At 45.5% G+C, this 23,444-nt stretch overlaps 1 protein-coding gene across 1 annotated transcript in view; it reads right to left on the minus strand.

Annotated features, from left to right (window-relative positions):
• Ppm1h (protein phosphatase, Mg2+/Mn2+ dependent 1H) overlaps positions 1 to 23,444 on the minus strand; it is a 262,604-nt gene that overhangs the window by 9,265 nt on the left and 229,895 nt on the right. Inside the window, exon 9 of the mRNA XM_059245150.1 lies at positions 9,698 to 9,849. Coding sequence (XP_059101133.1) covers positions 9,698 to 9,849 — 152 coding nt within the window. The remainder of the gene's footprint in view (positions 1 to 9,697; positions 9,850 to 23,444) is intronic.

Raw genomic sequence — 23,444 nt, forward strand, 5'->3', positions numbered from 1 at the left:
CCACTTCCTGTATTCTGTCTACAGTCCTCCAAACCTCTATGGTCAGTCGGCTCGTGGCTAGCTCCGCCCTCTGACTCCAAGCAAGCTTCATTTGTTAGCACACCATCAAAATGGTCACACAACATGGGACCACCTAGATTTCGTCTTTGCTTTCACACCACCCAGACGGATGCAGCTTCGAGGGCCCCTCTTTTCCTTCCTTGTAAGTCTGGAGGAGAAATAACTGTAAATCTCAAGGCTTCTGCAGAGAAAAGGTTCACTTCCGTAAGCATCCAATATGGCGGCCCGCACATGGATGGCCAGAGATCAAGAAGTGTTGTTAGCTATCATTCTTCCCCTCACTAGACTTCCAATGCTTTTCTTCTTCCCACGAGCTTTTGCCTTAAGCCATTTACCTCTTACAGAGGCTGTTTCCCACGGGGCCACCTTGGCACCAGCATGGGGCTGTCACAAATAAGTCAACTTCAGGCTAACCGTCCTTACAGTCATTAATACCTACAGCTGGGTGGGAATGTCCACTTGTCATTTGGACATCGCAGAAAGGGTCCTCTAGGAGGGAGGGCAGGTGGACAGGACTGGGGAATTAATAGGTTCCAAGTATTTACATATAAAAGGAACCCCCATCTGCTGGCCTGCACCCCCTCAGTAATACAATGTGATGGGGAGGGAGGAGGAGGGGCCCCCCTTTGCATGCTGAGCAGGTCTCTGAGATTTAAGAGGGGAGGAAAAAAAACTCCCCAGCTTTGGAACACTGGTAGGGGTCTCTGGTGCTGAGTGGAGGGCCGGGGTTGACTTGGAGGTGGCCTTTGTTGTGCTTAGAGAGTGGTAATTGGTTTTGAGAGGAGGCACATACATTAGGTTGAACCCATGGGAGCTGGGTCACCCGCTCAGAACCAAGATCTGAAGCTACTGAAGCTACTCGGGGTGTCAGAAGCCCTTGGTTTAGGCCAAGAAGCCCAAGACACTAGAATAAGGCTTTAGGCTAGAGAGTGCGCCCCACCCCGTGGGAAGAGCGAGAATCCCCTGCCCCCTGCTCTCTCTACCCACTGCCAGCCTTTGTCCCCTTCTCAGTCCCCTGGTGGTGGCTGGGCTCCCTGGTTTCTTCGGTGGTGAATGTTTATTTTAGTTCAACTCCCAAACAGCAACATTTCAATACAAGGAGGAATAATAACCCGGCTCCTTCTCAGTCCTCCCGGGTAAGCTCTTTCAAATTCCCTGAGGTGGCCACACAGCTAAGTGCTCACTCGGCTTCGCTCTGCCAGCCCCAGCAACAAACAGCACAGATAAAGAAGACCGTCTGTGGGCTGCAGAGGCTGCTGCAGCCAGGGTCTCAGGCGGACTTCCAGATTCCCACGGATCTGAATATGCTAAACAGCGCACTAGGAACAGAAAAATGCAGATTTTTATCTAGTCTACAAACACCAGATCAAACACTCAGGAATTTGTTTCTAAAATCCGCAAGCAATAAGGTGGAGGATGGGGGAGGGGGAGGAGGGGAGAGAAGGAGGGAGGGGCATAGTTTTTGGAAAGCACATGGTGCTGCTGAGAAATTAGTTCAACTAACTTACAGAAAGATTTCCAATAAAAAAAAACAAAAACAGAACTTTTGTCTCTTGCCAAAATAAATTAGATATTACCAGGGTAATACGAACTGGCATTTAATACCTCTGCTAAGGCTACGGGCTGTTGGTGGGGTGTCTGACCTTCAACCTCCCCATTCCTTCTCAAGGCCCGCAGCTAATCAGAGGGCAGAAGCGAAGGACACCCTTACCAGCAAAAAGGCATCTCATGCTTGAGGGAGAGGGATTTTGGTACACTGGTACTTGAGGACTCCATCAGACTCCTGACAGGGCCAGGCACGTTTTTAGCATGTAGTTAGCACATGCCAGGTCTTCTACAGGCAGAAATCCCATGTACTCCCCTTGCGGCATGGCAGGGCCAATGGAGAGTTGTTAGCAAGGTAGAAAAAGTAGGGTTTCTATAGACAGGTTTTGGGAAATAAGGGGGTGGGCAAAGCCCTGCAAAGATTTGCTTCAGCCCGTGGAGCGAGAGTCTATGACATGTTTTTCTCATCTTCTTACCTTTACCTGCCCGCCTCCCCTTCAGTAATAGTAGTGATTTATTAATGATAATTATAATAGCAATAAACACTTTATTCCCCTCCGACAAAAAAAACAAAAAAACGTTCAGCTTCTTCACAGATAGTTCACACACTTGCTCCCCACTTTGAAATTTCCTCCAGGGGGACCCACCTGTCCACCTCCAGCTTTGCATGAGGTCGTCGTCTCTGAATCACGCCTTATCTTTATATTTTAAAAAAGAATCTGACCAGAGGTGCAGCCCGAACCCCGCGGCCTCTGACAACCTCCCTCTGGAACGTCAGCATGAGGTGCTTCCTGTGAACAGCTCATTTCGTGACCTCCCCCACAGAAGAGTCCAAGAGCTGCCAGCTTTACATCACTTCAGGACAAACTCCAATACAATGAAGGGGAAGACCCACACCCACTGCACCCAGACTCTGGGTCCTCTACAAAGCTGTCGCTTAATGCTCTCAGATCACAGGGCCCATTTGTACCCCCTCCCCCGCCATGCCGGAGAGGAAGGTGTGAAGGTCAGCCCTATGTTAACTGGTCTTTATGTTAACCAACTCCACTCTCAAAGCATGAAAGGGGCCTGCTTCATATCCCTCTTTTGGGGGACACTGTCATCAAGGGAAGACAATGCTGGCGATGTGTGGGGAGCGGCTGTCGTCAGGAAGCAAGCGGAAAAACCAAAGGGAGAAAACCCACACACAACACAAACAAGAAACCCCAAACTCCGGCCTGTCTCTGGTCAACCTGGGCCCTGCTTCCTGCTGTAGGCTTCCTTTCCAGACAACACTGGGGAGACCCCGGTTCGTGTCTCAGGGTTGAGAAGGGTCTACAGGGAATACCAAACTCAGAAACATGCTCCTTTGCTTTGCTTCCTCTCTGATCTCCCAGGCTTTTCCCACACTCGGAGTGGAGTGCATCTTTCCTTTCTTATTTTGAATCAAACAATGGGCGGGTCCCATTGGGTCAGTCCCCCTCAGGCTCGGGCACAGCCACGGTCTACTTCCCCATGATGACATCATGATTCCAGAAGCAAACCTAGGATCCTGGGCTACATTCACAGGGGAAGCAATGTAAAGTTGAACAGGGCCTCTGGAATTGCGGGCTTTTCCTCATCTCAGAATTGTGACGGGGCTAAGACTTAGGGTAACTTCCCATTCAGTTCGCATTTTCCAGAATAGAACAGCTCCCAGCAGAGAGAGTCCCGGAGCACTCAGTGTTCATGGGCCTCTCAAGGAGACAGGCTAAGGCCGGGGCCTTCCTGCCAAATTATGCAGCTTATGTGCAACAATGCCATGCATTTTACATCATTCCAGAGCTTGAAACAAATTAAGTCTCCCTGGCTTCCCAGTATGGCTTCCATTACTAGGGCATACCCAGGGTAAACGAGCCATCCAAAGGCTGTTTGTTACTCAGCAATGCTTCCTGATCATGCTTGGTAACGAACAAATCACAAGTTCTGTTTCATTATTACCACGGGCTCCCTTTTCTTACAAGGCCTGTGTGTAATCATTCATCTCGTCAATTCAGAAAGCCCGGAGATGGGATGGCTGCTCTCCACACCTTCTCTGAGGACACTCCCAAGGCTAGCACAGTCAGCTGCACTGAGTGCTGGGCTTCCCTTCCCCATCTCTGACCTCACCGCTCTGCTGCTGGCCTCAGGCTGATTTAATTCTTCAGATTTTAAACAGCCACTGTTTCAGGCTAAATTCTCTTTTTAATTATTCAAGTGGCGACTTCTGGAAACCCTCTCTGGACTTTAGACTGTAAGAGGGCAGGAGAGGAGTCTGTTTTACCACAGAGATTCATCCCCAGTGTTCTAACAAACCTTGGCCCTCAAAGTAAGCCTTTCAGAGCATTTGCCAAACTGAATGAATCTAAACGGGAACTACCCTATAAAGTAGAAAATCTTGACGCATTTGACCCCTACATTCTGTTAAAAATCAACCCAGAAATGTTTCTTCTCAATAGTCTCTCCCTTACTTTTTCTTTTTTATGTGGTAGCTCAGGCTGGCCTTAAACTTGCTATGGATGACCCTGAGCTACCAATCTTCCTGACTGCACACTTAGAGTGTTAGGACAACAGGTATATACCACCATGCTTGGGTTATGGGGTGCCGAGGATCGAACCTGGGGCTTTGTGTATGCTAGGCAGCATTCTAACTAGCTACACCCCTAGCTCTTCTTGAAAATTTAGTTCCACCAGTTCATTCCCCCGTTGCCCCCGTCAGGCTTTGACTTACCATTCTTTAGAGGCACACTAAAAACAAAACAAACAAAACCATTTTTTTAAATTGCTGCCCCTGCAAGTTCTCCTGAACCTCAGGTGCCTACTCTTAGTTTTAGCTTATTATCCAGCAGGGCAGGACTTTGTACAGCCTAAATAAATGTTAAAATATGACTCCAATTTTGTTTTTCTACCTTAGAATCAGCTTGTTAGACTCTGTGCAGAGCCATCGGGCTGGGGGGATGGCTCAGGCATTAAGAGGAGCTGCAGCTCTTGCAGAGAATCGAGTTTGATTCCCAGCACCCACGGGGTAGCTCACAACCTGCTGTAACTCCAGTTCCAGGGGATCTCATGACCTTTTCTGTCCTCTGTAGGTACTGCATGCACATACATACATGCAGGCAAACACTCTTACACATAAAATAAAAATAAATAAATAAAAAAAAACTATTGACATTTTTGACATACTTTAAAGTTTATTTTTGAATTTATTTTTATTTTATGTGCATTGGTGCTTTGCCTGAGTGTATGTCTGTGTGAGTGTGTTGGATCCCCTGGAACTGGAGTTACAGACATGTGTGAGCTGTCATGTCGGTGCTGGGAATTGATGCCAGGTCCTCTGGAAGAGCAGCCAGTGCTCTTAACCACTAAGCCATCTCTCTAGTCCTCAAAAATCTATTGATATTTTTATTATAATGTGCTATGTAGATTCAATATAGGTTGAAATGATATCTTTATATCATTCTAATGTGGATAATTGCCTCTTATATTTTAATTGTTGCTGCATCTGAGTTATTACTACTTTGAACTACTATTATCTGAATCCCATTTTTATTAATGTTCCAGAAAATGTATAGCCTTTGTTAATTTTTATTGCCTTTTAAAACTGATTTCATTATTCGCCGGGCGGTGGTGGCGCACGCCTTTAATCCCAGCACTCGGGAGGCAGAGCCAGGCGGATCTCTGTGAGTTCGAGGCCACTCACTGGGCTACCAAGTGAGTTCCAGGAAAGGCGCAAAACTACACAGAGAAACCCTGCCTCGAAAAACCGGAAAAAAAACAAAAAAAAAAAAAAACAAAAAACTGATTTCATTATTCATCATTAATGATTATTATTTGATTATGATATATATATATACATAGCATAAGCCTGACTGTGTCTACCTTTTTAAAGTTGATATATATCCAAAGTGCTTTTCTGTGGTTTTCAGTACACCTGTATTACAGTGCAGCTACTACCAGCATCGATCTCCTGTTCTTCTTCTTTTCCAAAGGCAACTCATTACTCAACACTCCCACTCTTCCGACCTTCCAACCCTAAAGCCCACTTCAAGCCTGCTCCTGGGACCTCTTCAAAGAGGAATTCCACACAACATGTTACTTCTCTGACCGCCTGACATCCCTTAGGTGAGTGTGAAGAGGAAGTCCATTGTAGTTTTGGTCTGTGTTTCTCTCATGTGTTAAGATGCTTCAAAGAATCAAATTTTGGCTTTATAATTTATCCTCTTGGTATACGCGTTGTCCTTTTGGTCTTTATTTTTCCTCCTGTGACTTTCCTTGGAGATTTAGTCTGTGGCTTACACTTCCGGCACTGGATGCTTGTTACTGATGTAAGTGCCATGGATTTGGAACTGGAAGTATGTGGCATATACCCAGGAGGAATACATATAGGTTGATAGCTTCGTAGAGCCTGGGAGCTGCATGGACTCTTTTGTACATGTTTATATGGAGCGTATAGGCTGAGAACACTACATGCCTTTCTCTGAGGTTACAGGTTTCTTTCAGTCTGTTTTTTGTTATTGTTGTTGTTTTCTGTGGTCAAAATGTCAGAGGGATGGGGTTGGGGAGCCTTAGAACACAGGAGAAATTCTAGATGGAGTTATGACAGAGAAGGAGGGCAGTCACTTTTGGTACATCAGAGGTGAGTGGAGCCTTAGCTTGTAAACCAGGGGGGGAAAAAAGCCTTTACACTTTCCATATGTAGCACTATTTTCCAGACCCAGGTTATTTCTAGTTTGCAGTATAATTTGTCTCCTTGATTTACAAGATGTTCAGAAATATGGCTCAGTTCCATGTGGGTTTCTTCCCACTATCAACAGAGGCATTACACTATTATGTTAGTTTCTCTATTTACATTTGTTTAAAGTTTACGAGTTAAACACTTTCAACATGTTCCCAAACAGAAAAGAAACATAGCTTATTTAAGTTGATTACTGTCCTTTGCCAGTTAACACGCTCTTTTGTTGTTGTTGAGTTTGTTTTTGAGATGGGATCACGATGTACCTCAGGCTGTTCTTGAACTTGCGATTCTTCTGTCTCCAATGTCAAGTGTTAGAATTTTAGGTGAGTGCCACCGTACCTGGCTAACATGCTATTTTAATCTAGTAAATTTGTTCTAATAACTTAAACCCTATTAGTGTTTTATATAAAGAATGCGGCTGGGTGATGGTGGTGGCGCACGTCTTTAATCCCAGCACTTGGGAGGCAGAGCCAGGAAGATCTCTGTGAGTTTGAGGCCAGCCTGGGCTACAGAGTGAGATCTAGGACAGGCACCAAAACTACACAGAGAAACTCTATCTTGGGGGCGGGGGTAGAAAAAGAAAAAAATAATGTGTGTCTATGCTCATCCACATATTACTTTTATTTATACTTCAGTTTCTTGGGTCTTTCATCTAGGATCTTTCCTTTCTCTGAGTACATCCTTCAGAATTTTCTTCAGAGATTGGCCGGCAATAAAATTTCTCAGGTTCTGTTATGTTTGACATTTCTTTAATTCATTTCCTTTATTGATAGTTTTCCTGTGCAGAAAAAATCTTCCAGATTGACAGCCTTTTGTTCGGTCAACTGTAGATCCAACCCTAGAGTCTCTTGACTCTTCTCTTGTGCCTGAGAAGATTGTTATAAGTGTACGGGCTACTTCTGTGTCCATCTGTTCCTAGCATCTCTGAGGTGGCTGCATCTAACGTTCTTTAGTTCCTTAAGAAGTACTTGCGCCGGGCGGTGGTGGCGCACGCCTTTAATCCCAGCACTTGGGAGGCAGAGCCAGGCGGATCTCTGTGAGTTCGAGGCCAGCCTGGGCTACCAAGTGAATTCCAGGAAAGGCACAAAGCTATACAGAGAAACCCTGTCTCGAAAAACCAAAAAAAAAAAAAAAAAAAAAAAAAGAAAAAAGAAAAAAAAAAAGAAAAGAAGTACTTGTTTAGGGCTGGAGAGATGGCTCAGCGGTTAAGAGCATTGGCTGCTCTTCCAGAAGACCTGGGTTCGATTCTCAGCACCCACTGTATCTCTAGTTCCAGGGGATCAGATGCCCTTTTCTGGCCTATGTGAGGATGGCACACATGTGGTCATAGACATAGTAAGCAAAACATGAAAGCAAGTAAGTCTTTTAAAAAGTTAAGAAATATAAGTACCTATTTACAATTTCCTGTATTGTTTTTTATGAGATTTGTTGGGTTTTCTAGATTTTAGGTTTAGTGTTGTTCAAGAATTCTGTAATTCCCCCGTTCCCCATCTTTTATGTTATCTTCTTTTGGAAATATATATAGAACATCTTAGGTTAATTTTCTTCTTGTTTAATGTTTCACTGTTTCTTTTCTGGTTTTTCTGAGCTATATGACAGATTATTTATTTAGACCAATTTTCTAACTCACCAATGTTTGCTTCAACTGTCCTTAACATGGTCACTGAATTCTTACTTTCTACTAACATATATACATACACATACATACACACTCTAAAAATTCCATTTATATATTTTAAAGATGTATTTTTTTAAAGATTTATTTATTATATATACAGTGTCCTGCATGTATACCTGCATGCCAGAAGAGGGCACCAGATCTCATTATAGATAGTTGTGAGCCATCATATGGTTGCTGGGAATTGAACTCAGGACCTCTGGAAGAGCAGCCTGTGCTCTTAACCTCTGAGCCATCTCTCCAGTCCCTTAAAGATGTATTTTTAATTGCATGTGAATGAGTGTTTTGCCTGTATGTATGCATGTATGTATGCACACCTTGTGTGTTCTTGGTGCTTGTGGAGGAGGCCAGAAGAGGATGTTGGATTCCTTGGAATTGGAGATACAGCCAGTTATGAGCTGCCATGTAGGTACTCGGAACTGAACCTGGGCCCTCTGTAAGAGCAGCAAGTTCTCTTAACCACTGAGGCATCTATCCAGCTCCCCATTTACACGTTTTAAAAATCTGCACAGTAATTTCCCTAATCTCTTCTCCTTGATCATATTTTCTAGGGTTTCTCTGTGTAGTCCCTGCTGCTGTCCTGGAACTCATTCTGTAGACCAGGTCAGCCTCCAACTCAGATACCCACCTGCCTCTGCCTCCAGAGTGCTGGGATTAAAGGGGAATGCCACCATTCCTAGCTCTTCCTTGAGCATATTTTCCAAGCTCTTAAAACGTTCTGATATAAGCTAAGACATTTATTTATATTTTTTGCTAACCGATTCAGTAAGGGAGTATTTCTAGGTCAAGCTCTACGGTCTGCTGCTCTGCTGGCTTTTACTCATGATGAATCACTTCTTGGTGTCATAGCCGAAGCTACCTTTCTTGTAGAGGTGTTTCCTCCTAGGGTTCTGAGTCTTACAGGGCTGTTAGAAGTATTGACTACTCTACTGGAACGGCCTTCTCCTTGCTCTGAACTTCCCCAAAGAAAGAACTTCCTAAGGGATGATCAATGCATGGAAGGAACGGTCATCCTTCCTCTCAGAAGGATCAAAAGCCAGATTAACCGGAAGTAAGAACACGAGAAATGAGTAAAGTGTGATGGCATGTACTACAAGCATTGCAGAGGAAGAGGCAGGGAGCTCATTCCAATTGTGAGGACATCTAGTCTATTATATAGTGAGTTGTAGGCCAGCCAGCATTACATATTGGGACCTGTCTCAATTCCTCTTACTCCTCACAAAGGGGAAAAAAAAATGAAAAAGAAATGTTGCGTTTTTTTTGTTTTGTTTTTTTAAATAGGGTTTCATGTTGCCCAGGTTGGCTTCAAATTCCTTACTTAGCTGAGGATGACCCTGAACTTCTTCCACATCCTAAGTGCTAGAATTACAGGCATGTACCACCAAGCTGTTTCTGAGGTGCTATCAGATATACCCAGGCCTTGTGCATGCATCCTAGGTAAGTATTCTACCAACGTAGCTACGTCCTTAGCCCCCATTGGTAAACTTTTAACTAAATCGAGTTCTTTGCCATCTGTATTTGGGTTCAACTTAAGGAGGGTTTTCTGTGGTCATAGGCCCACATGAGCTCTCCTGAGATACGTAGTCCCTTCCGTATTTGGTTACTAAGCTATTCCTTCAGCCTCCACTGGAAAGCAGGGGTTCCAGTGAGTGAGACTACCCAGTGCTTCCGAACGCACCAACCTGTGAGGGTCATCTGGATCACAGTTAGGAAGAAACTGAGTGATTGCTTCTGCTACTTCTTCGTTTGATAAAACATCCCAGAGTCCATCGGTAGCCAAGATCAGCACGTCATCTGCTCCATGCTCATACTGGGAGAGATCGTAGACTCTGACCTGAAAAGAACAGGGAGACTGCAATGTGAGAAGTGGGGAGAGGGGGCAGGTGGGTGATATTTTTTTTCTTTCATCTCTAACCAAGCAGCTTCTGATTCCTTGTTTTTTTCTGGCCTGTCTTGTGTTCTTTCACCCTTGATATCTGACTCCAGGTTTTCATTGTTAAGACTAACTAGGACCGCACTTCATGCCTACTATTTTTCATGGATGCACTACAAGGTACTTGATCCCATAGCAAGCTTTATGGAGGAGGGAGCCTCTTTCTGGGACTTGCTTACAGACACTTAGGCCTAGTCCCAACTGTGAATAGGGCCCGGAAAGGGCTTAATAATTAACAAGAAAGATATGAGTTGAAAAATGTAACGCTTGAGACACAGCTGAAGTGATGAGTTACACGTGGACATTGTGTAAGCCACAATGAGCATGGAGCTGGCCTGCTCAGCTTTCTCTGCATATATTAGGAACCACCCTTTTCCAATTGCTATAAATATAAAGTTAAAAAAAGTAGATCCTTCCATTTTAAGAAACAGTCTGTAGAGGAGATGAAGTCCACTTGGGATTTTAAGAAATGGCTCCATACGTATTTATTAAGGACTAAAGGAGACACACTTTGTCTAATACATGATTTATTTGAAATACTCTTGCCTATTTCCTCTGAGGCACAATGGGTCACAACAGTCCCCCTCCCTCCTGGTAAGAACGAGGTGCTGATATCACACTTGGGGTTGACAAAACCCCAATCTGGACAAGTTTACAAAAGACGAAAGCTCAAAGTGCATTTCCAAAGCATGCCGTCGGACAGGTTTTCTACCTTTTCTCATCTCATGCCTTGAACGGTAGTGGTATTTCAAAACTGGTCTAAGAAACTCTTTACAAGGGACAGACCATCCCTAGAAAGCTAGAAAGAATTAAGTAGCAAGTCTCATTAGGGCGAGACAGAGAGCACAACAGGATGGTTGCCCTACCTGGACAGGGTTGGTGGGGGCCAGGGAGGAGCAAAGAGGAGTTGGGGCTTCAGAGCCCTTCCTTCCTGATTCTGCCGAGTCTCCCTGCTTACACTACTACTTCATGGACTGAGGACAAACATCAATTTAATGACTCACCGACTTCCCCTCTCTCAATTCTTTTACCCTGCGGGCCTAGAGAAAGCACTGGGGTAGGGGTAGGAAGAGGAAACGAGAATGTGTCATAAGCAGCTGCTCTGGTGTCCCCTCACACTGCTTACACTGGTAGCATCTGGCCATCATAGGCATAGAGAATGGGGTTCTAGGAGGTCGACCAGATGGCTCAAATCCAGTCTTTGTTCTAGAACGGTTTGTCTAGGCCAGTGGCATCCTTCAGGGACTGGTCCTGTGGGTTAGCAGACAACCTGGTGGGGTGCCTCAAACTAAAAGAATGCTTAACCTTGGTAAACGAGCTCAAATGAAAAGCCCCCACAGGTCCAGGCCTCTCTGGCCTGTGGATGAGACCGTCACAATTAGCTAATGGCCCAGTACCTGACGCCACCCCCAGGGGAAGAACACTCAGTGGCATACTCTGCCGGCTTTTAAATATTTCTTTTATTTTTCCTCAAAAGTCATGCACCCTTAGGGCTGAGCTGACATTCTGGAGAAAGCCCTGAGCCTTCTGAGCAAGAGGGGTTGGGGGTCGGCGAAGCCTAGAACGGGAGAACTTGAGTTTTCACATAATCCTTCCTCAAGCCATTCATGTCTTATTTTCCTTCGATGGGAGGCAACCAACTCCCCTTTGCTTTATTTTTGGTGGTTGCTGGGTGTGTCGGAGCCATGTTTCCACAAGTGTTCATGTGCAAACCAGTCAGCCAGGAACCCTGAGCACTTAGAGATGTAGGAACCAGCAGTTCTCTAGGTGATGATATCAGAGGTGCAAATACTTGGACCACACTTTGAGTAGCAAGGTCACAGGAGTCCTACTGACCCTGGAAATCAAGGACTCTCCAGACTCTGTGATGCCAGATGCAATTAGTTTCCTAAGGCTATGGGAAGGACAGTACATGTCACTCCTGGGCTCCCAACTCCAAGTCCTACCTCACCATGTTAATTCCATGATGTGTTAAATGAGAGCTGGCTAGCTTCGCACTGGGGCGGATCAACATGGAGCTGCTGTGATCATCTGAGCTCCATTAAACAGGAAAATAGTAGGTAACGGGGGGGGGTGGGGGTGGGGGTGGGGGTGGGGAGGTGGAGAATCTCAGGGGGCTAGGTCTTCCATCTGTAGCTAAGGGAAGTTTCCACTTGCTTTTCGTCCCTAAAATCGATGCTTCCAGATCTGAAGACAATACTGTCTCAGGATCTACCCCATGAACACGGTGCCCCAAGGGCTTCAAAAAATGCTTTTTGTTGGTCCAAGAAGTTGCAGGTCGATCCCTTCAGTCTGAAATTAGCCTACTCCAGTCACGAAATGGAAATCGGGCCAACAGAACCATGAGGGTTCATACCAACATGTTTGAAAATGCTGCTCTTCCATTCCATCTGTAATTGGAATCTTCACCAGTTGTATTCACATTTCTACTCACAGCTCACTAATGCGGTTTCATTAGCCAGCATGAAAAATCCCTCTCAATACCATTTTCCACACAATTTTTATGTAAATAATACAAAGCCGGTAGCAACCCCATTCCCCGAGGCACTCCTCAATTAACAGCCTTTTAGGTTCTTTTACTGCTATCCTTTGTTTCCTGCCCTTCAGCCAATTTCCAAAGGACTTTGCCAACTTTCCACTTACGGCTCATGTCTTGTACATTAACCTATGATGCAGAACATTCTGTGAAAATGCTTTCAGGAAAATTGGACCGGTGTTCAAGCCATCCCGTTCTGCGCTGATGCTTGCCAGCAACCAGGGCTTCAGTGGGCTAGAGTGATCCTTGTAGACCTACTTCTTCCCTTCCTGAGGCTGCTGTTGCTCTTTCTTAATCAGAACCCCCCCTTCCCCTCCCCTTTCTTTTCCCTCCCCCCTTCCACTCCCCAAGGTTCCTCTGTTCACTTCCTGAAATAGCTTTTCATGTTCCTGGAAGCCTCGCGTGAATCTAGTGGGCTCTGAGGCTCCGCAGCACTAAGGCATCTGGAAGAGCATCGCTGCAGGACCCTAAGGGGCGAGCTGCAAGGTGCATAGAGGAACACCTTGGGGGAAGGAGGCTGAGTGCTCCTAATGGCTGCCCCTCCTTGTTCCAATGTACAAAGAGAGGAAGGGATGGGCAACTACAAAGAAGCCTTGGGAGTCCAAGTTAGAGTGATACACGGATGTTCTTTGACTTAAGAAAGGGGTTATGTCCTGATCGACTCCTTATTAAATTGAAGATATAGTGAGTTCAAGATGCACTTAGCACACATAACCTACGATACATCACCGCTGAGCAATTCTCCTGTGGCTGTGTCGGCCCAGGCACTGGGTCCCAATGCCACTGCCCAGCACCGGTAGAGAATATTATTACATATTACATTTCATCCTGCTAGCCAGGTGAAAGATCAGAATTCAAAATACACTTGTATACCACCATTGAATGAATCGGTTCCAAATCAAACCAACCAAGCCAAAGGCCATGTGTTATCTACACAGCTGAGGGATCATGACCAGTGATCTCCTGGCTACAAGTACCTCTGGGCTAGGAGACAGAGCTGATGGACTCCTCTGCCTTGATGACCTACGTCATCATCTAACTACAGACCCATTCACGAGACACTAGTTTCATAGTGTGATCCAACAGGCGTAGCTTGCTGACTCGGACATGCCCAAATAGTTACCAAAATGCAATAGGCTCTTTATGCAGAAGCAGGAGGCTCTTGCATTCCCCTCTCCTATACTCAAGAAACACACTCAGTGCATGCTAAGGGGAATGAGTTGGAGGACAAGAGTCTTGGCTAATACGCCCTGGATGAACCAAAATGCCGACAGCTCACAGAGCTCCCGCTTTCCGGCATTTAGAGACGGCCTTACCGTCATCAGTGACACCCAACCTGACACAGAAGCATGTCTCTTTAATACAGTACCTCCATTTAGTGCTCGGCTGTAGACTGCTGCGCTTCAGCATTTGTGTGCTCCGTACCCCCTCTCTGTCCTATGACTGATGGTTTGGTGGCATATGAAGAGATCACGGCACTGTAAGAACTGCAAGCCGACTCAGTTGTCTGGAACTACTTTAAGAACCCATCCATCTTCCCACTTGTCCGAGCTCCATTGCTTCTCTGGGATACCTTTACAGCTTTTGTGCTGGGATCAAAGGTGCGCGCCACCATACCCTGGCAACCTTCACAGCTTTTAAGTCTTTATTATCTGGGCAAATCGGTCACGCCTTTTTCTTCTGTTGAGTACACAGTGTAGGACAATGACAAGCTCCTGTGTGGCTTGAGGAGGACAAGAGGTTCAAACTACAGTTTCTCACAAGTCTTTGGGACTTCATTTATTTGAGCTAGGTCTCCCGTTGCCAGGCTGGCCTCGAACTCACTATGTCGTTGAAGATGACTTTGAGCTTCTGATATTCCTGCCTTGACCTCATGAGCGTAAGTGCTGGGATCACAGGTATGCACCACCATGCCTGCCTGCCTGGTTTTGTACAGCATTGCTGTGCTGGGGATTGAACCCAGGGCCGTGTGCCAGCCAGGCCAGCATGGCCCCAGCTGAGCTAGACAGCCCTGAGATCATTTCTTTTTTAAACTGAAAAACAAATTATGTTTGCTCTGCTCTCCTCACAAAGCTGCTATGGAGACCACGGGGGAGGGGAGTTGAATGGATGACCGCCTTCACGGCTCTGGTCTCAAAAGTGGCAACACCAAGGATAGGCTGCTGGGTGGGAACTAAGGGATGAGAGTGTGCTCGGGGAACCTGGGGTTCCATTCCAAAAGTCTCATTTACAATAACAATGATTAGGACTCCCAATAGCAACATTGCCGGGAGAGCCAGAGGTAGTTCAGAAGATAAAGACCACCAAGGGGCGGTGGGAAATGCAAGCCGCGCAAAGTCTCATACTAGCCAATCCAAAACCGGAACTAATACGGTGCTTGTACCAGAAGACACACGCCAGCCTTTCTCATGGTCCTATGACTCAAACAGATTGTCTTAAGATGGACACTGTATCACACCACCATGCCTGCATCCAAACTCTCTCTAGAGACTCTACCTACACTACATGTCATGACACCGATGCCACAGCCGATGGCAGCGGAATGCGTTGCAGACCCACGTCTGCCTCAGCAAAATAGCTTTGCTCTTTCACAGCTCTAAGAAGTGGTGCTAGGGATCATGCATGGCGGAGGGGGTGGGGGACGACACACGGACGGGGGGAGTACTGAGTCCTCTGATGGAGGGGGCTAAGGAGAAGTTGGACACTGCTTGTTGGTCAGCTGTGTGGGGAGAAAAGGCCCAGGGCCAATGCCTGGAGGTGAGAGAGGGTGGGTGTGTTTGCTTGCAGGGTGGGATTTCTGCCGGGCAGTGGCAAAGGAGAGGCTTTCTTTCTCCTCAGTGTCCAGTGTCTCCCTTCCTGAAATGGAAGGTGGGGATGAAGCGGCCACTGGGCGTGTTCAGAGCTCTGGCATTTTCTGACTCTTACGTCACGGGATGAGTTAAACCTTGATGTGAGTGGCCATGTGATTTCAGGGCATTGGCTGAAAGCAAAGCCAGTGATACTTAAGGATCACAAATATGTTGGCTGTTCAAACTACCTAAAAGGAGCTGGCTATTTGTTTTGACTGTGGATCATTTCATATTTAAAATATACCATTGTAGTAGAATATTATTTTAAGGTGTATTACTTTTGTTTATGTTGCATTTGTTTAACTCTGTGAAGCTGTGTTACTGTGCCTGTGTAAAACACCTGATGGTCTAATAAAGAATTGAATGGCCAATAGCAAGGCAGGAGAAAGGATAGGTGGGGCTGGCAGGCAGAGAGAGCATAAATAGAAGGAGAAATCTAGGAAGAAGTAGCCAGAGAAGGAGGAGGACTCCAGGTGCCAGCCACCCAGCTACACAGCAAGCCATGGAGTAAGAAACAAAGAAAGGTATACAGAAATAGAAAAGTAAAAGCCCAGAGGCAAAAGGTAGATGGGCTAATTTAAAGTTAAGAAAAGCTGGCTAGAAACAAGCCAAGCTAAGGCTGGGCATTTATAATTAAGAATAAGCCTCCATGTGTGATTTATTTAGGAACTGGGTGGTAGCCGCCCTCCCAAAGCAAAAACAACAACATGTCACAGATATTCTTGAGGCTTTTTTGTTTCTTCTCTCTCTAAAGTCCACAGACAAAATAAAGATTTGACTTTTAGAGAGTGGATGAGATTTAACAGACCCCAAAGCTTCAAAATCAGCTAAAATATTTGACAGTACTAATACAGCCTGAAGTTATGGCCAATGCCTAGAACACGGGACTTCCCTTTCCTCCACACAAAGCCTGGCACCTCAAAACCAGATAAGCTATAAGAAGAAACTCCATGTATGGACTCAGACACAGCCACAAGGCACCTCTTTTTCTGAGTCTCCAACAGCTGCTTCATCATTAGGTGAAACCATTGTTCCCCGAGTCAGACAACAAATGGTATAGAATCTACAGCACCAATCATTTAAGCTCATCTTCACTAACATGCCCTTCCTTACTCGAGATAAGGGCCTGAAGAAACTCCAGCCCGTGAGTATCTGGATGCCGCTTAGACCAGATGGGTTGTCACGGTCAATTCAGGATACAAGGCGGTCAATATGAGTGACGACCTTGCATGGAAATGTTCTCCTTGTGCGTGTATTATTTTCAGCTTAAATGTTAATAGTGTTCCCCCACCCCAGCCTCACATTGATCCAGTTGAGGGGACAGTACTGTGACAACCTGATGTGTAAGCAGTGACATAATTGTGAGTCCTGGTTCCTATGGCTGCACTTCCAGTTACTACTAGGATTAAAAGAACCACAGAGGGTTACTGGATCAAAAGGCTCTTCACAAAGGTAGGCAGGTCTGCAGGAACCTCAAGTAAGCAAGAGAGCAAGTACTCAAGTCACTGTGCATGTAGCCTAAGGAGAGTATAACCACCAGTGGCCAACTGTGGGACACTGGTCTGGCAAAATCAATCCTACTGACGGCACAGCAAGAAACCGAGGTCTTACCGGGCGGTGGTGGCACACACCTTTAATCCCAGCACTGAGGAGACAGAAGCAGGTGGATCTCTGAGTTTGAGGCCAGCCTGGTCTACAGAGTGAGTTCTAGAACAAGCCAGGGATACACAGAAAAACCTGGTCTCCAAAAACAAAAACAAAGGAAATAAAAAGAAAAAAGAAACCACGGTCTCTGCAAATTCTCGGTGAAATGGAAGACAGAGTATGTTGTAGTCCAATCATGTAAGTCAAAAGAATGACTCATTATCTAGGGCTGGAGTATGGTTCCATTAATACACCAAGCCCACACTGGGATTATAGAACCAAGGTTTCTAGAACACAGTCGGGAACGGCACAGGATGATGCATCTCAGAATTCTCTATGAAGAGCCAGGTGTGGTGACTCACGCCTGTAAGCCTAGTATTTGTGATGCTGAGACAGAAGGATGGATAGGAGTTTGGGGCTAGCCTAGGCTATGCAGTGAGCTCTAGGCTAGCATGCGTACAAAGTGAGACGTCTCAAAAAAAAAAATTCTAAAAGATGAAAATTCCTAGTCCACCCTAGACTTAATGCAACATTTCTTAAACTGTGAGTCACGATCCTGTCACTAAGTGCAGAAGTTGTGAAAGATCTGGCAACCATAGAGGGGCTGCGAATACACAGCAATCTAAATTTAATCCAAACTTTGACCTGTAATTAATCAATCTAAGTCGCTCTGCAGAGCACTCAACACCTGCTGCATTGTGTGACGCCATCACACAATGATGGTTCCGAACATACAATATATGCTCTTACACACTATACATACTATCACACCACACGTGCCAGCCAAAATGCCCTACACACCCCAACTCGGATTAGAGACTGCTGTGTGCTATGAAATTCAGGGATTGTGTTAACTGTACTCATAGTGTTTTCTGCTTGTATAGAAACATAATGATTTACGTGCAGAGAACAAAATGTTCAATATTTTTTGTGCCATCATTCCTTACAATGTAAATGTCAAACTAGTGTATCTTTGGATTATATTTAACTATAAAAACTGATGTTTGAATTACTGACGGAACTTCATTAAAAAACTGTTATATAAGTTTCAGTTTGGGAGGAAGGTGGACTTTCTAACAATTTCTGAAGTTGCCCTAAACCTACTTCTGCCATTTTCCTTACTAGATATTTATGTGAAGTAGTGTATTCTCAGGACTCCAAGATCAAAATATTGATCAACTCTGGAAAATGCTGCAGACACCATGTTCCCTGTAGTGTTAAAAGTTTCTGTGTATGACGTGTGCATGTATATGTCACATGATGTATATGTCATGTGAATACAGGTGCATGCGTGCCATGGTGTGCACATGTAGATCAGAGGACACCTCAAATTCTATTTTGTTTGAGACTGTCTTATGCCACCATTTAAAAAAAAAAAGAAGAAGAAGAAGAACAGAAAGACAAAAAAAGTATCCATGAGTTGCTTTGTTTTCCCTTTGAACACAGGGAATCCACTCTTTGTGAGCTCTAACAGCTACACAATTCTGGGAATTCTCACCCTCATTAAAGATATAACAGTAAACTATCTATAACTACAAACAGATATTCAAGTAAATGTCTGTTAAGAACAAAAACAACAACAACAAAAAAAAGCTGGGCATGGTGGCACATGCCTTTGATCATAGTACTCGGGAAGGCAGAGGCAGGTGGATGGATCTCTATGAGTTTGAGGCCAGCCTGGTCTACAGTGTGAGTTCCAGGACAGCCAAGGCTACACGAAGAAACCCTGTCTCAAAAAACAAACAAAGAATAACAAGACAAAACAAAACCAAAACAAACCAACAAAAAAATCCTAACCGATTGCTGGAAGCTTGCATTCTAATCACCCCTTGGAGAATTGTACAAACACGAAATCGTAGCTGGATTGCAAGCTTGCTCTTCCTTTGTATCTAGACCAGGCTGCTCACAGGCCTGCTCTGAGCTAACGTCCCCGATACCGGAGTTTAATTACCTTCTTTGTAAATCTGCTTCTGCAGAGCAGAGTAGATTTCCTTTCTTAATTCACTAAACAGCTAATGCATCAGCTTGTATCAGTTTGCTCCTCACAGATGGGTGGGCATTACCCTAGCTATCAAGAGTTCATGGCAGGGGTGGTACTTTACAGGAACATCATGATAAGAAGATTCCAAGATGGCCAGCCATGAGTCCATCTCTTCTCAGCAGAACACCTTCCCTGCAAATCAAGTGACCGCCTCCGTGTGTCCCTCCTTCCACGGCACTGGTCTTAACAAGATTCCCGCTACCATCTGAATGTTGCAGTGGCATGGGTCTGGAACTTCAGCGGCCAGCGCTTCTGAAGCTGTGAGATGCTGCCTAGGAGCCTCAAACCACTTGCTCTGGGGACAGTTTCCTCTAGGAACCAAGCTGCCCTGGTCTGAGGATCTAAGACCATTTGGATATACCACATGTTGCCTCCCCCCCCCAGGGGGGGGGGAACTCTCTGCTGAGAGTCTGCACTGCTGAGCAATCACCTTCCAGCCTAGCCTTGTGTTCTGTCATGTTCTAGCATTTGACTGGAAGCATACAGGGCGGGGGGGGGGGGGGGGGGGGAGAACGGGGATAGGGACAGGACAGGACTCTGGGAAAGAACCACCCAGCTAGACCCAGTCTGGGGACCACAGACTCATAAACATTTGTAACACAGAACCATGAGAGTGAATAGTTTAGAAAGTGGTCTGTTTACAGTCAACAGGGGCAGAAAGGTATGTACAGAGAAAAAACACTTCCAGGCCCATGCTCTATAGCAGTGGTTCTCACCTTTCCTAACATTGCTGCGACCCTTTAATACAGTTCCTCACGTTGTGGTGACCCCCAACCATAAAATTATTTTTATTGCTAGTTCATAACTGTAATTTCGATACTGTTATTAATTGTAATATAAATATATTTGGATATAAAGGGTTGTGTCAAAGGGGTCATAACCCACAGGTTGAGAACCACTGTTCTACCTGGTTAAGATGGAACACTGAACTATCTGGAATTTTTTTCTTTCTTTTTTTAGTTTTTTTTGAGACAGGGTTTCTCTGTGTAGTTTTGCACCTTTCCTGGATCTCGCTCTGTAGACCAGGCTGGCCTCGAACTCACAGAGATCCACCTGCCTCTGCCTCCCGAGTGCTGGGGTTAAAGGCGTGCACCACCACCACCTGGCATTTTTTTCTTTAGTCCACATGTTACACTCATTATTTTTGCTTCTGCCTCTCAGTAGGTAAATAATAAGAAAGTCATCACTTGGTGAGGCTAGGAAAAGTCTAGAACTCTCTAGGGTCAGTTGAGGGTCAGCTCAACCTGGGCCGGAGGAAAGGAAGAAGTCTATGATCTGCTTTCAGGGCTGCCCATGAATCCCAATCTAAATCTATACTAATTAGGAAGTTATTTTGATTCTAGACTTCTATGTCTATTTTAAAAACTGGTTCAGAAAACTCAGAAGGAAAAAAGATAAGAGTATTTTTCTTCTTCAGACCCTAATAATTCTTCCTTTTCTTCAGGCTAGAAAGCAAAATGTTATGTGTGTGTTGGGGGACATGGTAGTTGGCATTACACCTGGAGCCTGACATACACTAACCACACGCCAGCCTTTGAAACCATGGGAAGGCAGGATTGTCCCTTTAACCAATGAACCATACCGCCATTCCTGTGCTTAATAAAATAAAATAAAAATCATTGTTTTGTAAATTGAATCTAACATCAGGTGAGTTCTTGTTATGTGACAGGAAAAACGAAACAACTCACAGCTATGACCCCTGTGGTTTTCACATTCTCACCCCAATTCATTTCCTCATGGTCACAGTGCCAGCCCTACAAGGACTGCCCTGTCTGTCCTGATCTTCTCCACCCTGAAGAGCTTTCCATCACACAGAGCTAGCTGAGCACTCCCCTGCGGCTTCGGGTCCAGCGTAGTAGTAATCAGTCCCATTAGACTCATAGTCCTTTACCTAATCTTGCAGACACAGCCACTCTCTAAGACAAGTTTTAGTGTGTCACACTGAACACACTCTCGCTTCCTTCTTGCCCTACTCACCCTCTGTTGTACCATTTTTCCTTCCTTCATCTGAACTCCTATCCGTTAGGAAGCAAGCAACAAGGTTTATGGCTAATTATTCTTCAGCTAGTCTCACCTCTACGTGGCCCCAGATTCTAACTCCTGGGGGACATATTCCCCTCATGGTTTTTGTTTGTTTGTTTGTTTTGTTTTGAGACCTGGTCTCTCTTTATATATAGCCCTGGCTGCCCTGCAATTTCTACTTAGACCACACTGGCCTCCAACTCACAGACATCCACCTGCCTTTGCCTCCTGAGTACTGGAACTAAAGGTGTGCAATACTATGCCCAGTATGCATTTAAAAAAAATACGTTTTTCCCCCCCTTTCTGTCATCTGAAGATAACTACCCCTTAGAAGACTTGAAGACATCCGTGGCACACAAATGTTCTTCGCCTCTCTAGACTGTCCTCACACAATCATAGAAAGCTTTCTTTGCCATGAAACAACCACCTCCCCTTCTCATGGTAGCCTAGAATTATTTCTGTATAAACTAGACTGCAGAAACACAAAATAGAAAAACCTGCTTTCCCTAAATGGGAATTGTAGCTTGGAGCACAAAAGGTCACCAAGAATCAGAAGGGGATAGATGTTAAAATGTAAATGGAAGGCCGTAAATATCCTTTGTGTTTGCCTGGGAAATACCAGCGCTCCCAAACACATTCCCTTTCAGTACGAAAGTGGTCACAGGAAGTGTGAAACAGTCTTCTAGAAGCCAGAAGGAAAGAAGGGGAGAACATTACTGGTCATCATTAACCACACCAGACCTCCTGCCAGAGATTTCACTGATGCTCTTATTTGATACTCCCCATAATCCACCATTGCAGGCCATGCCAGGCCCCACGACGAAGGAGAAGCAGCTGGGGTCCTGCTGGAGGTAGGTCTCAGACTCAAGCTCTTTGTCCTTTATGAAAGGATGGCTTTGGATAAGGAAAGCAATATTATCTAGGTTAAAAAAAAAAAAATCCCAGGAATGAGCTAAATGAGTGACTTGGAGTTATAAGAAACAGCTGACAGACTCCTAAAGCCAGAGAGAAGGAACGAAGCAGAGAGAAAACGAGGCTCGCTGTGGTTCTGGCTGGCTGGGCTAGAAGACAGGACTGTGGAGCGGGGAAGGGGGTTAGCTCTGCAGAACAGGACCCAGACAGAAAAGGGCCTTGTTCTTCCAAGAGCCCAAACTAGGGCACAGTCTTGGAGTGGAGGCCGGAAAAGAATGGTGGAATTAGGCGTCCCAGCTCTACAGTGGGCCTGTCACGGGCCCAAAGGGGTGGGGAGCAGAGAACATCTGGGAGTCGAGGCCCTAGGCTTGTGCCAAGCTGTCTGGGTAACAGGACACACTGTGTGTGCTTGGCTGGAGGTTGGAAAAGAGGGCCTGGGCGCTGGTGCCCCAGATTTAACAAATCCTCTCTCTTCTGCACTCTTCAGGATGCTATGGCACAGTTTAGCCTTAAGCTTCCTAATTAGGCAAGAGGTAGACCTGGCTGGAGAGAGTCGGGGGTGTGTGGAGGGGTGGCGGTGGGAGGTGGGGGTGGGGGTGGTAGCTGCCCACTCAGTCACACAAAGAAAGGCAGGAGCTGTTGACCAGAGAGGAAAAGGCTCCCACACTCCCCTGTAGCCTGCTGCTAGCAGGCCCCCTTCTTCTTCGGCAGGGCCTCTTGTGGAATTCAGGCCTTGGCCAGAAATCTCTGCTTTAGACCCCAGAAGGTCTGAGGGGAGGCTCAGGAAACCTGGCCGCTGCTCTTCAGGGTTGGCAAACTCAGGCTTTTTCCAGCGCCTTGTGTTCAGCAAAACCGAAAATGTGTTTGGCTAGAAAGAAACCCTTCTCTAATTTTTTAAACCCCTGTGCATTTTTTACATAAATTTGATCCACATGGTTTTGATTTATTTATATTTAATTCGTCAAATCAAATTAGGAGTTACAATGATGAATGGTAACAATGGTAATTTCCAAGAAGGTTTTTGAGTCCTTTTTCTTAGAATTAAATCACATTTCTTCACCTCCTCCTCCCACCCGAGAGCCCCAGTCCTTAAAACTACCAGACTGAACTGGATTTGAAATTTAGAACTCAAATGTGAAATAAAGATCCATGCTTGGCAGAGTCGACGCGGAGCCGGGAAATACTCGGAGGAAGTCAGAGAGAGTGCTGGTGGGGTGCTTGGGAGTGGGGGGAGGTAATGAGGGCAGGGAGGGGGTCTGTGCTCCTTCATTAGATGGCTTAAATAAATTAACCTGCCTTTCTGGGATCCCAACAGAACCTGCCTAGCCATTTCTCTCTTGGGTACGATTTTATCACCATCCCCTTGAGTAAAGGGTTTTAGCCTTAAGGAATGGAGGTGGGGGTTGGGGTGGGGTGAACGACCTTCTTCTGTTCTAACCTCCACAGTAGTCAGTTCAAACTGTTCCTCTTCTAATGGGACCCTCCCCCACCC

Source organism: Peromyscus eremicus, chromosome 18, assembly GCF_949786415.1.
Source record: "Peromyscus eremicus chromosome 18, PerEre_H2_v1, whole genome shotgun sequence".
NCBI lineage: Eukaryota > Metazoa > Chordata > Mammalia > Rodentia > Cricetidae > Peromyscus > Peromyscus eremicus.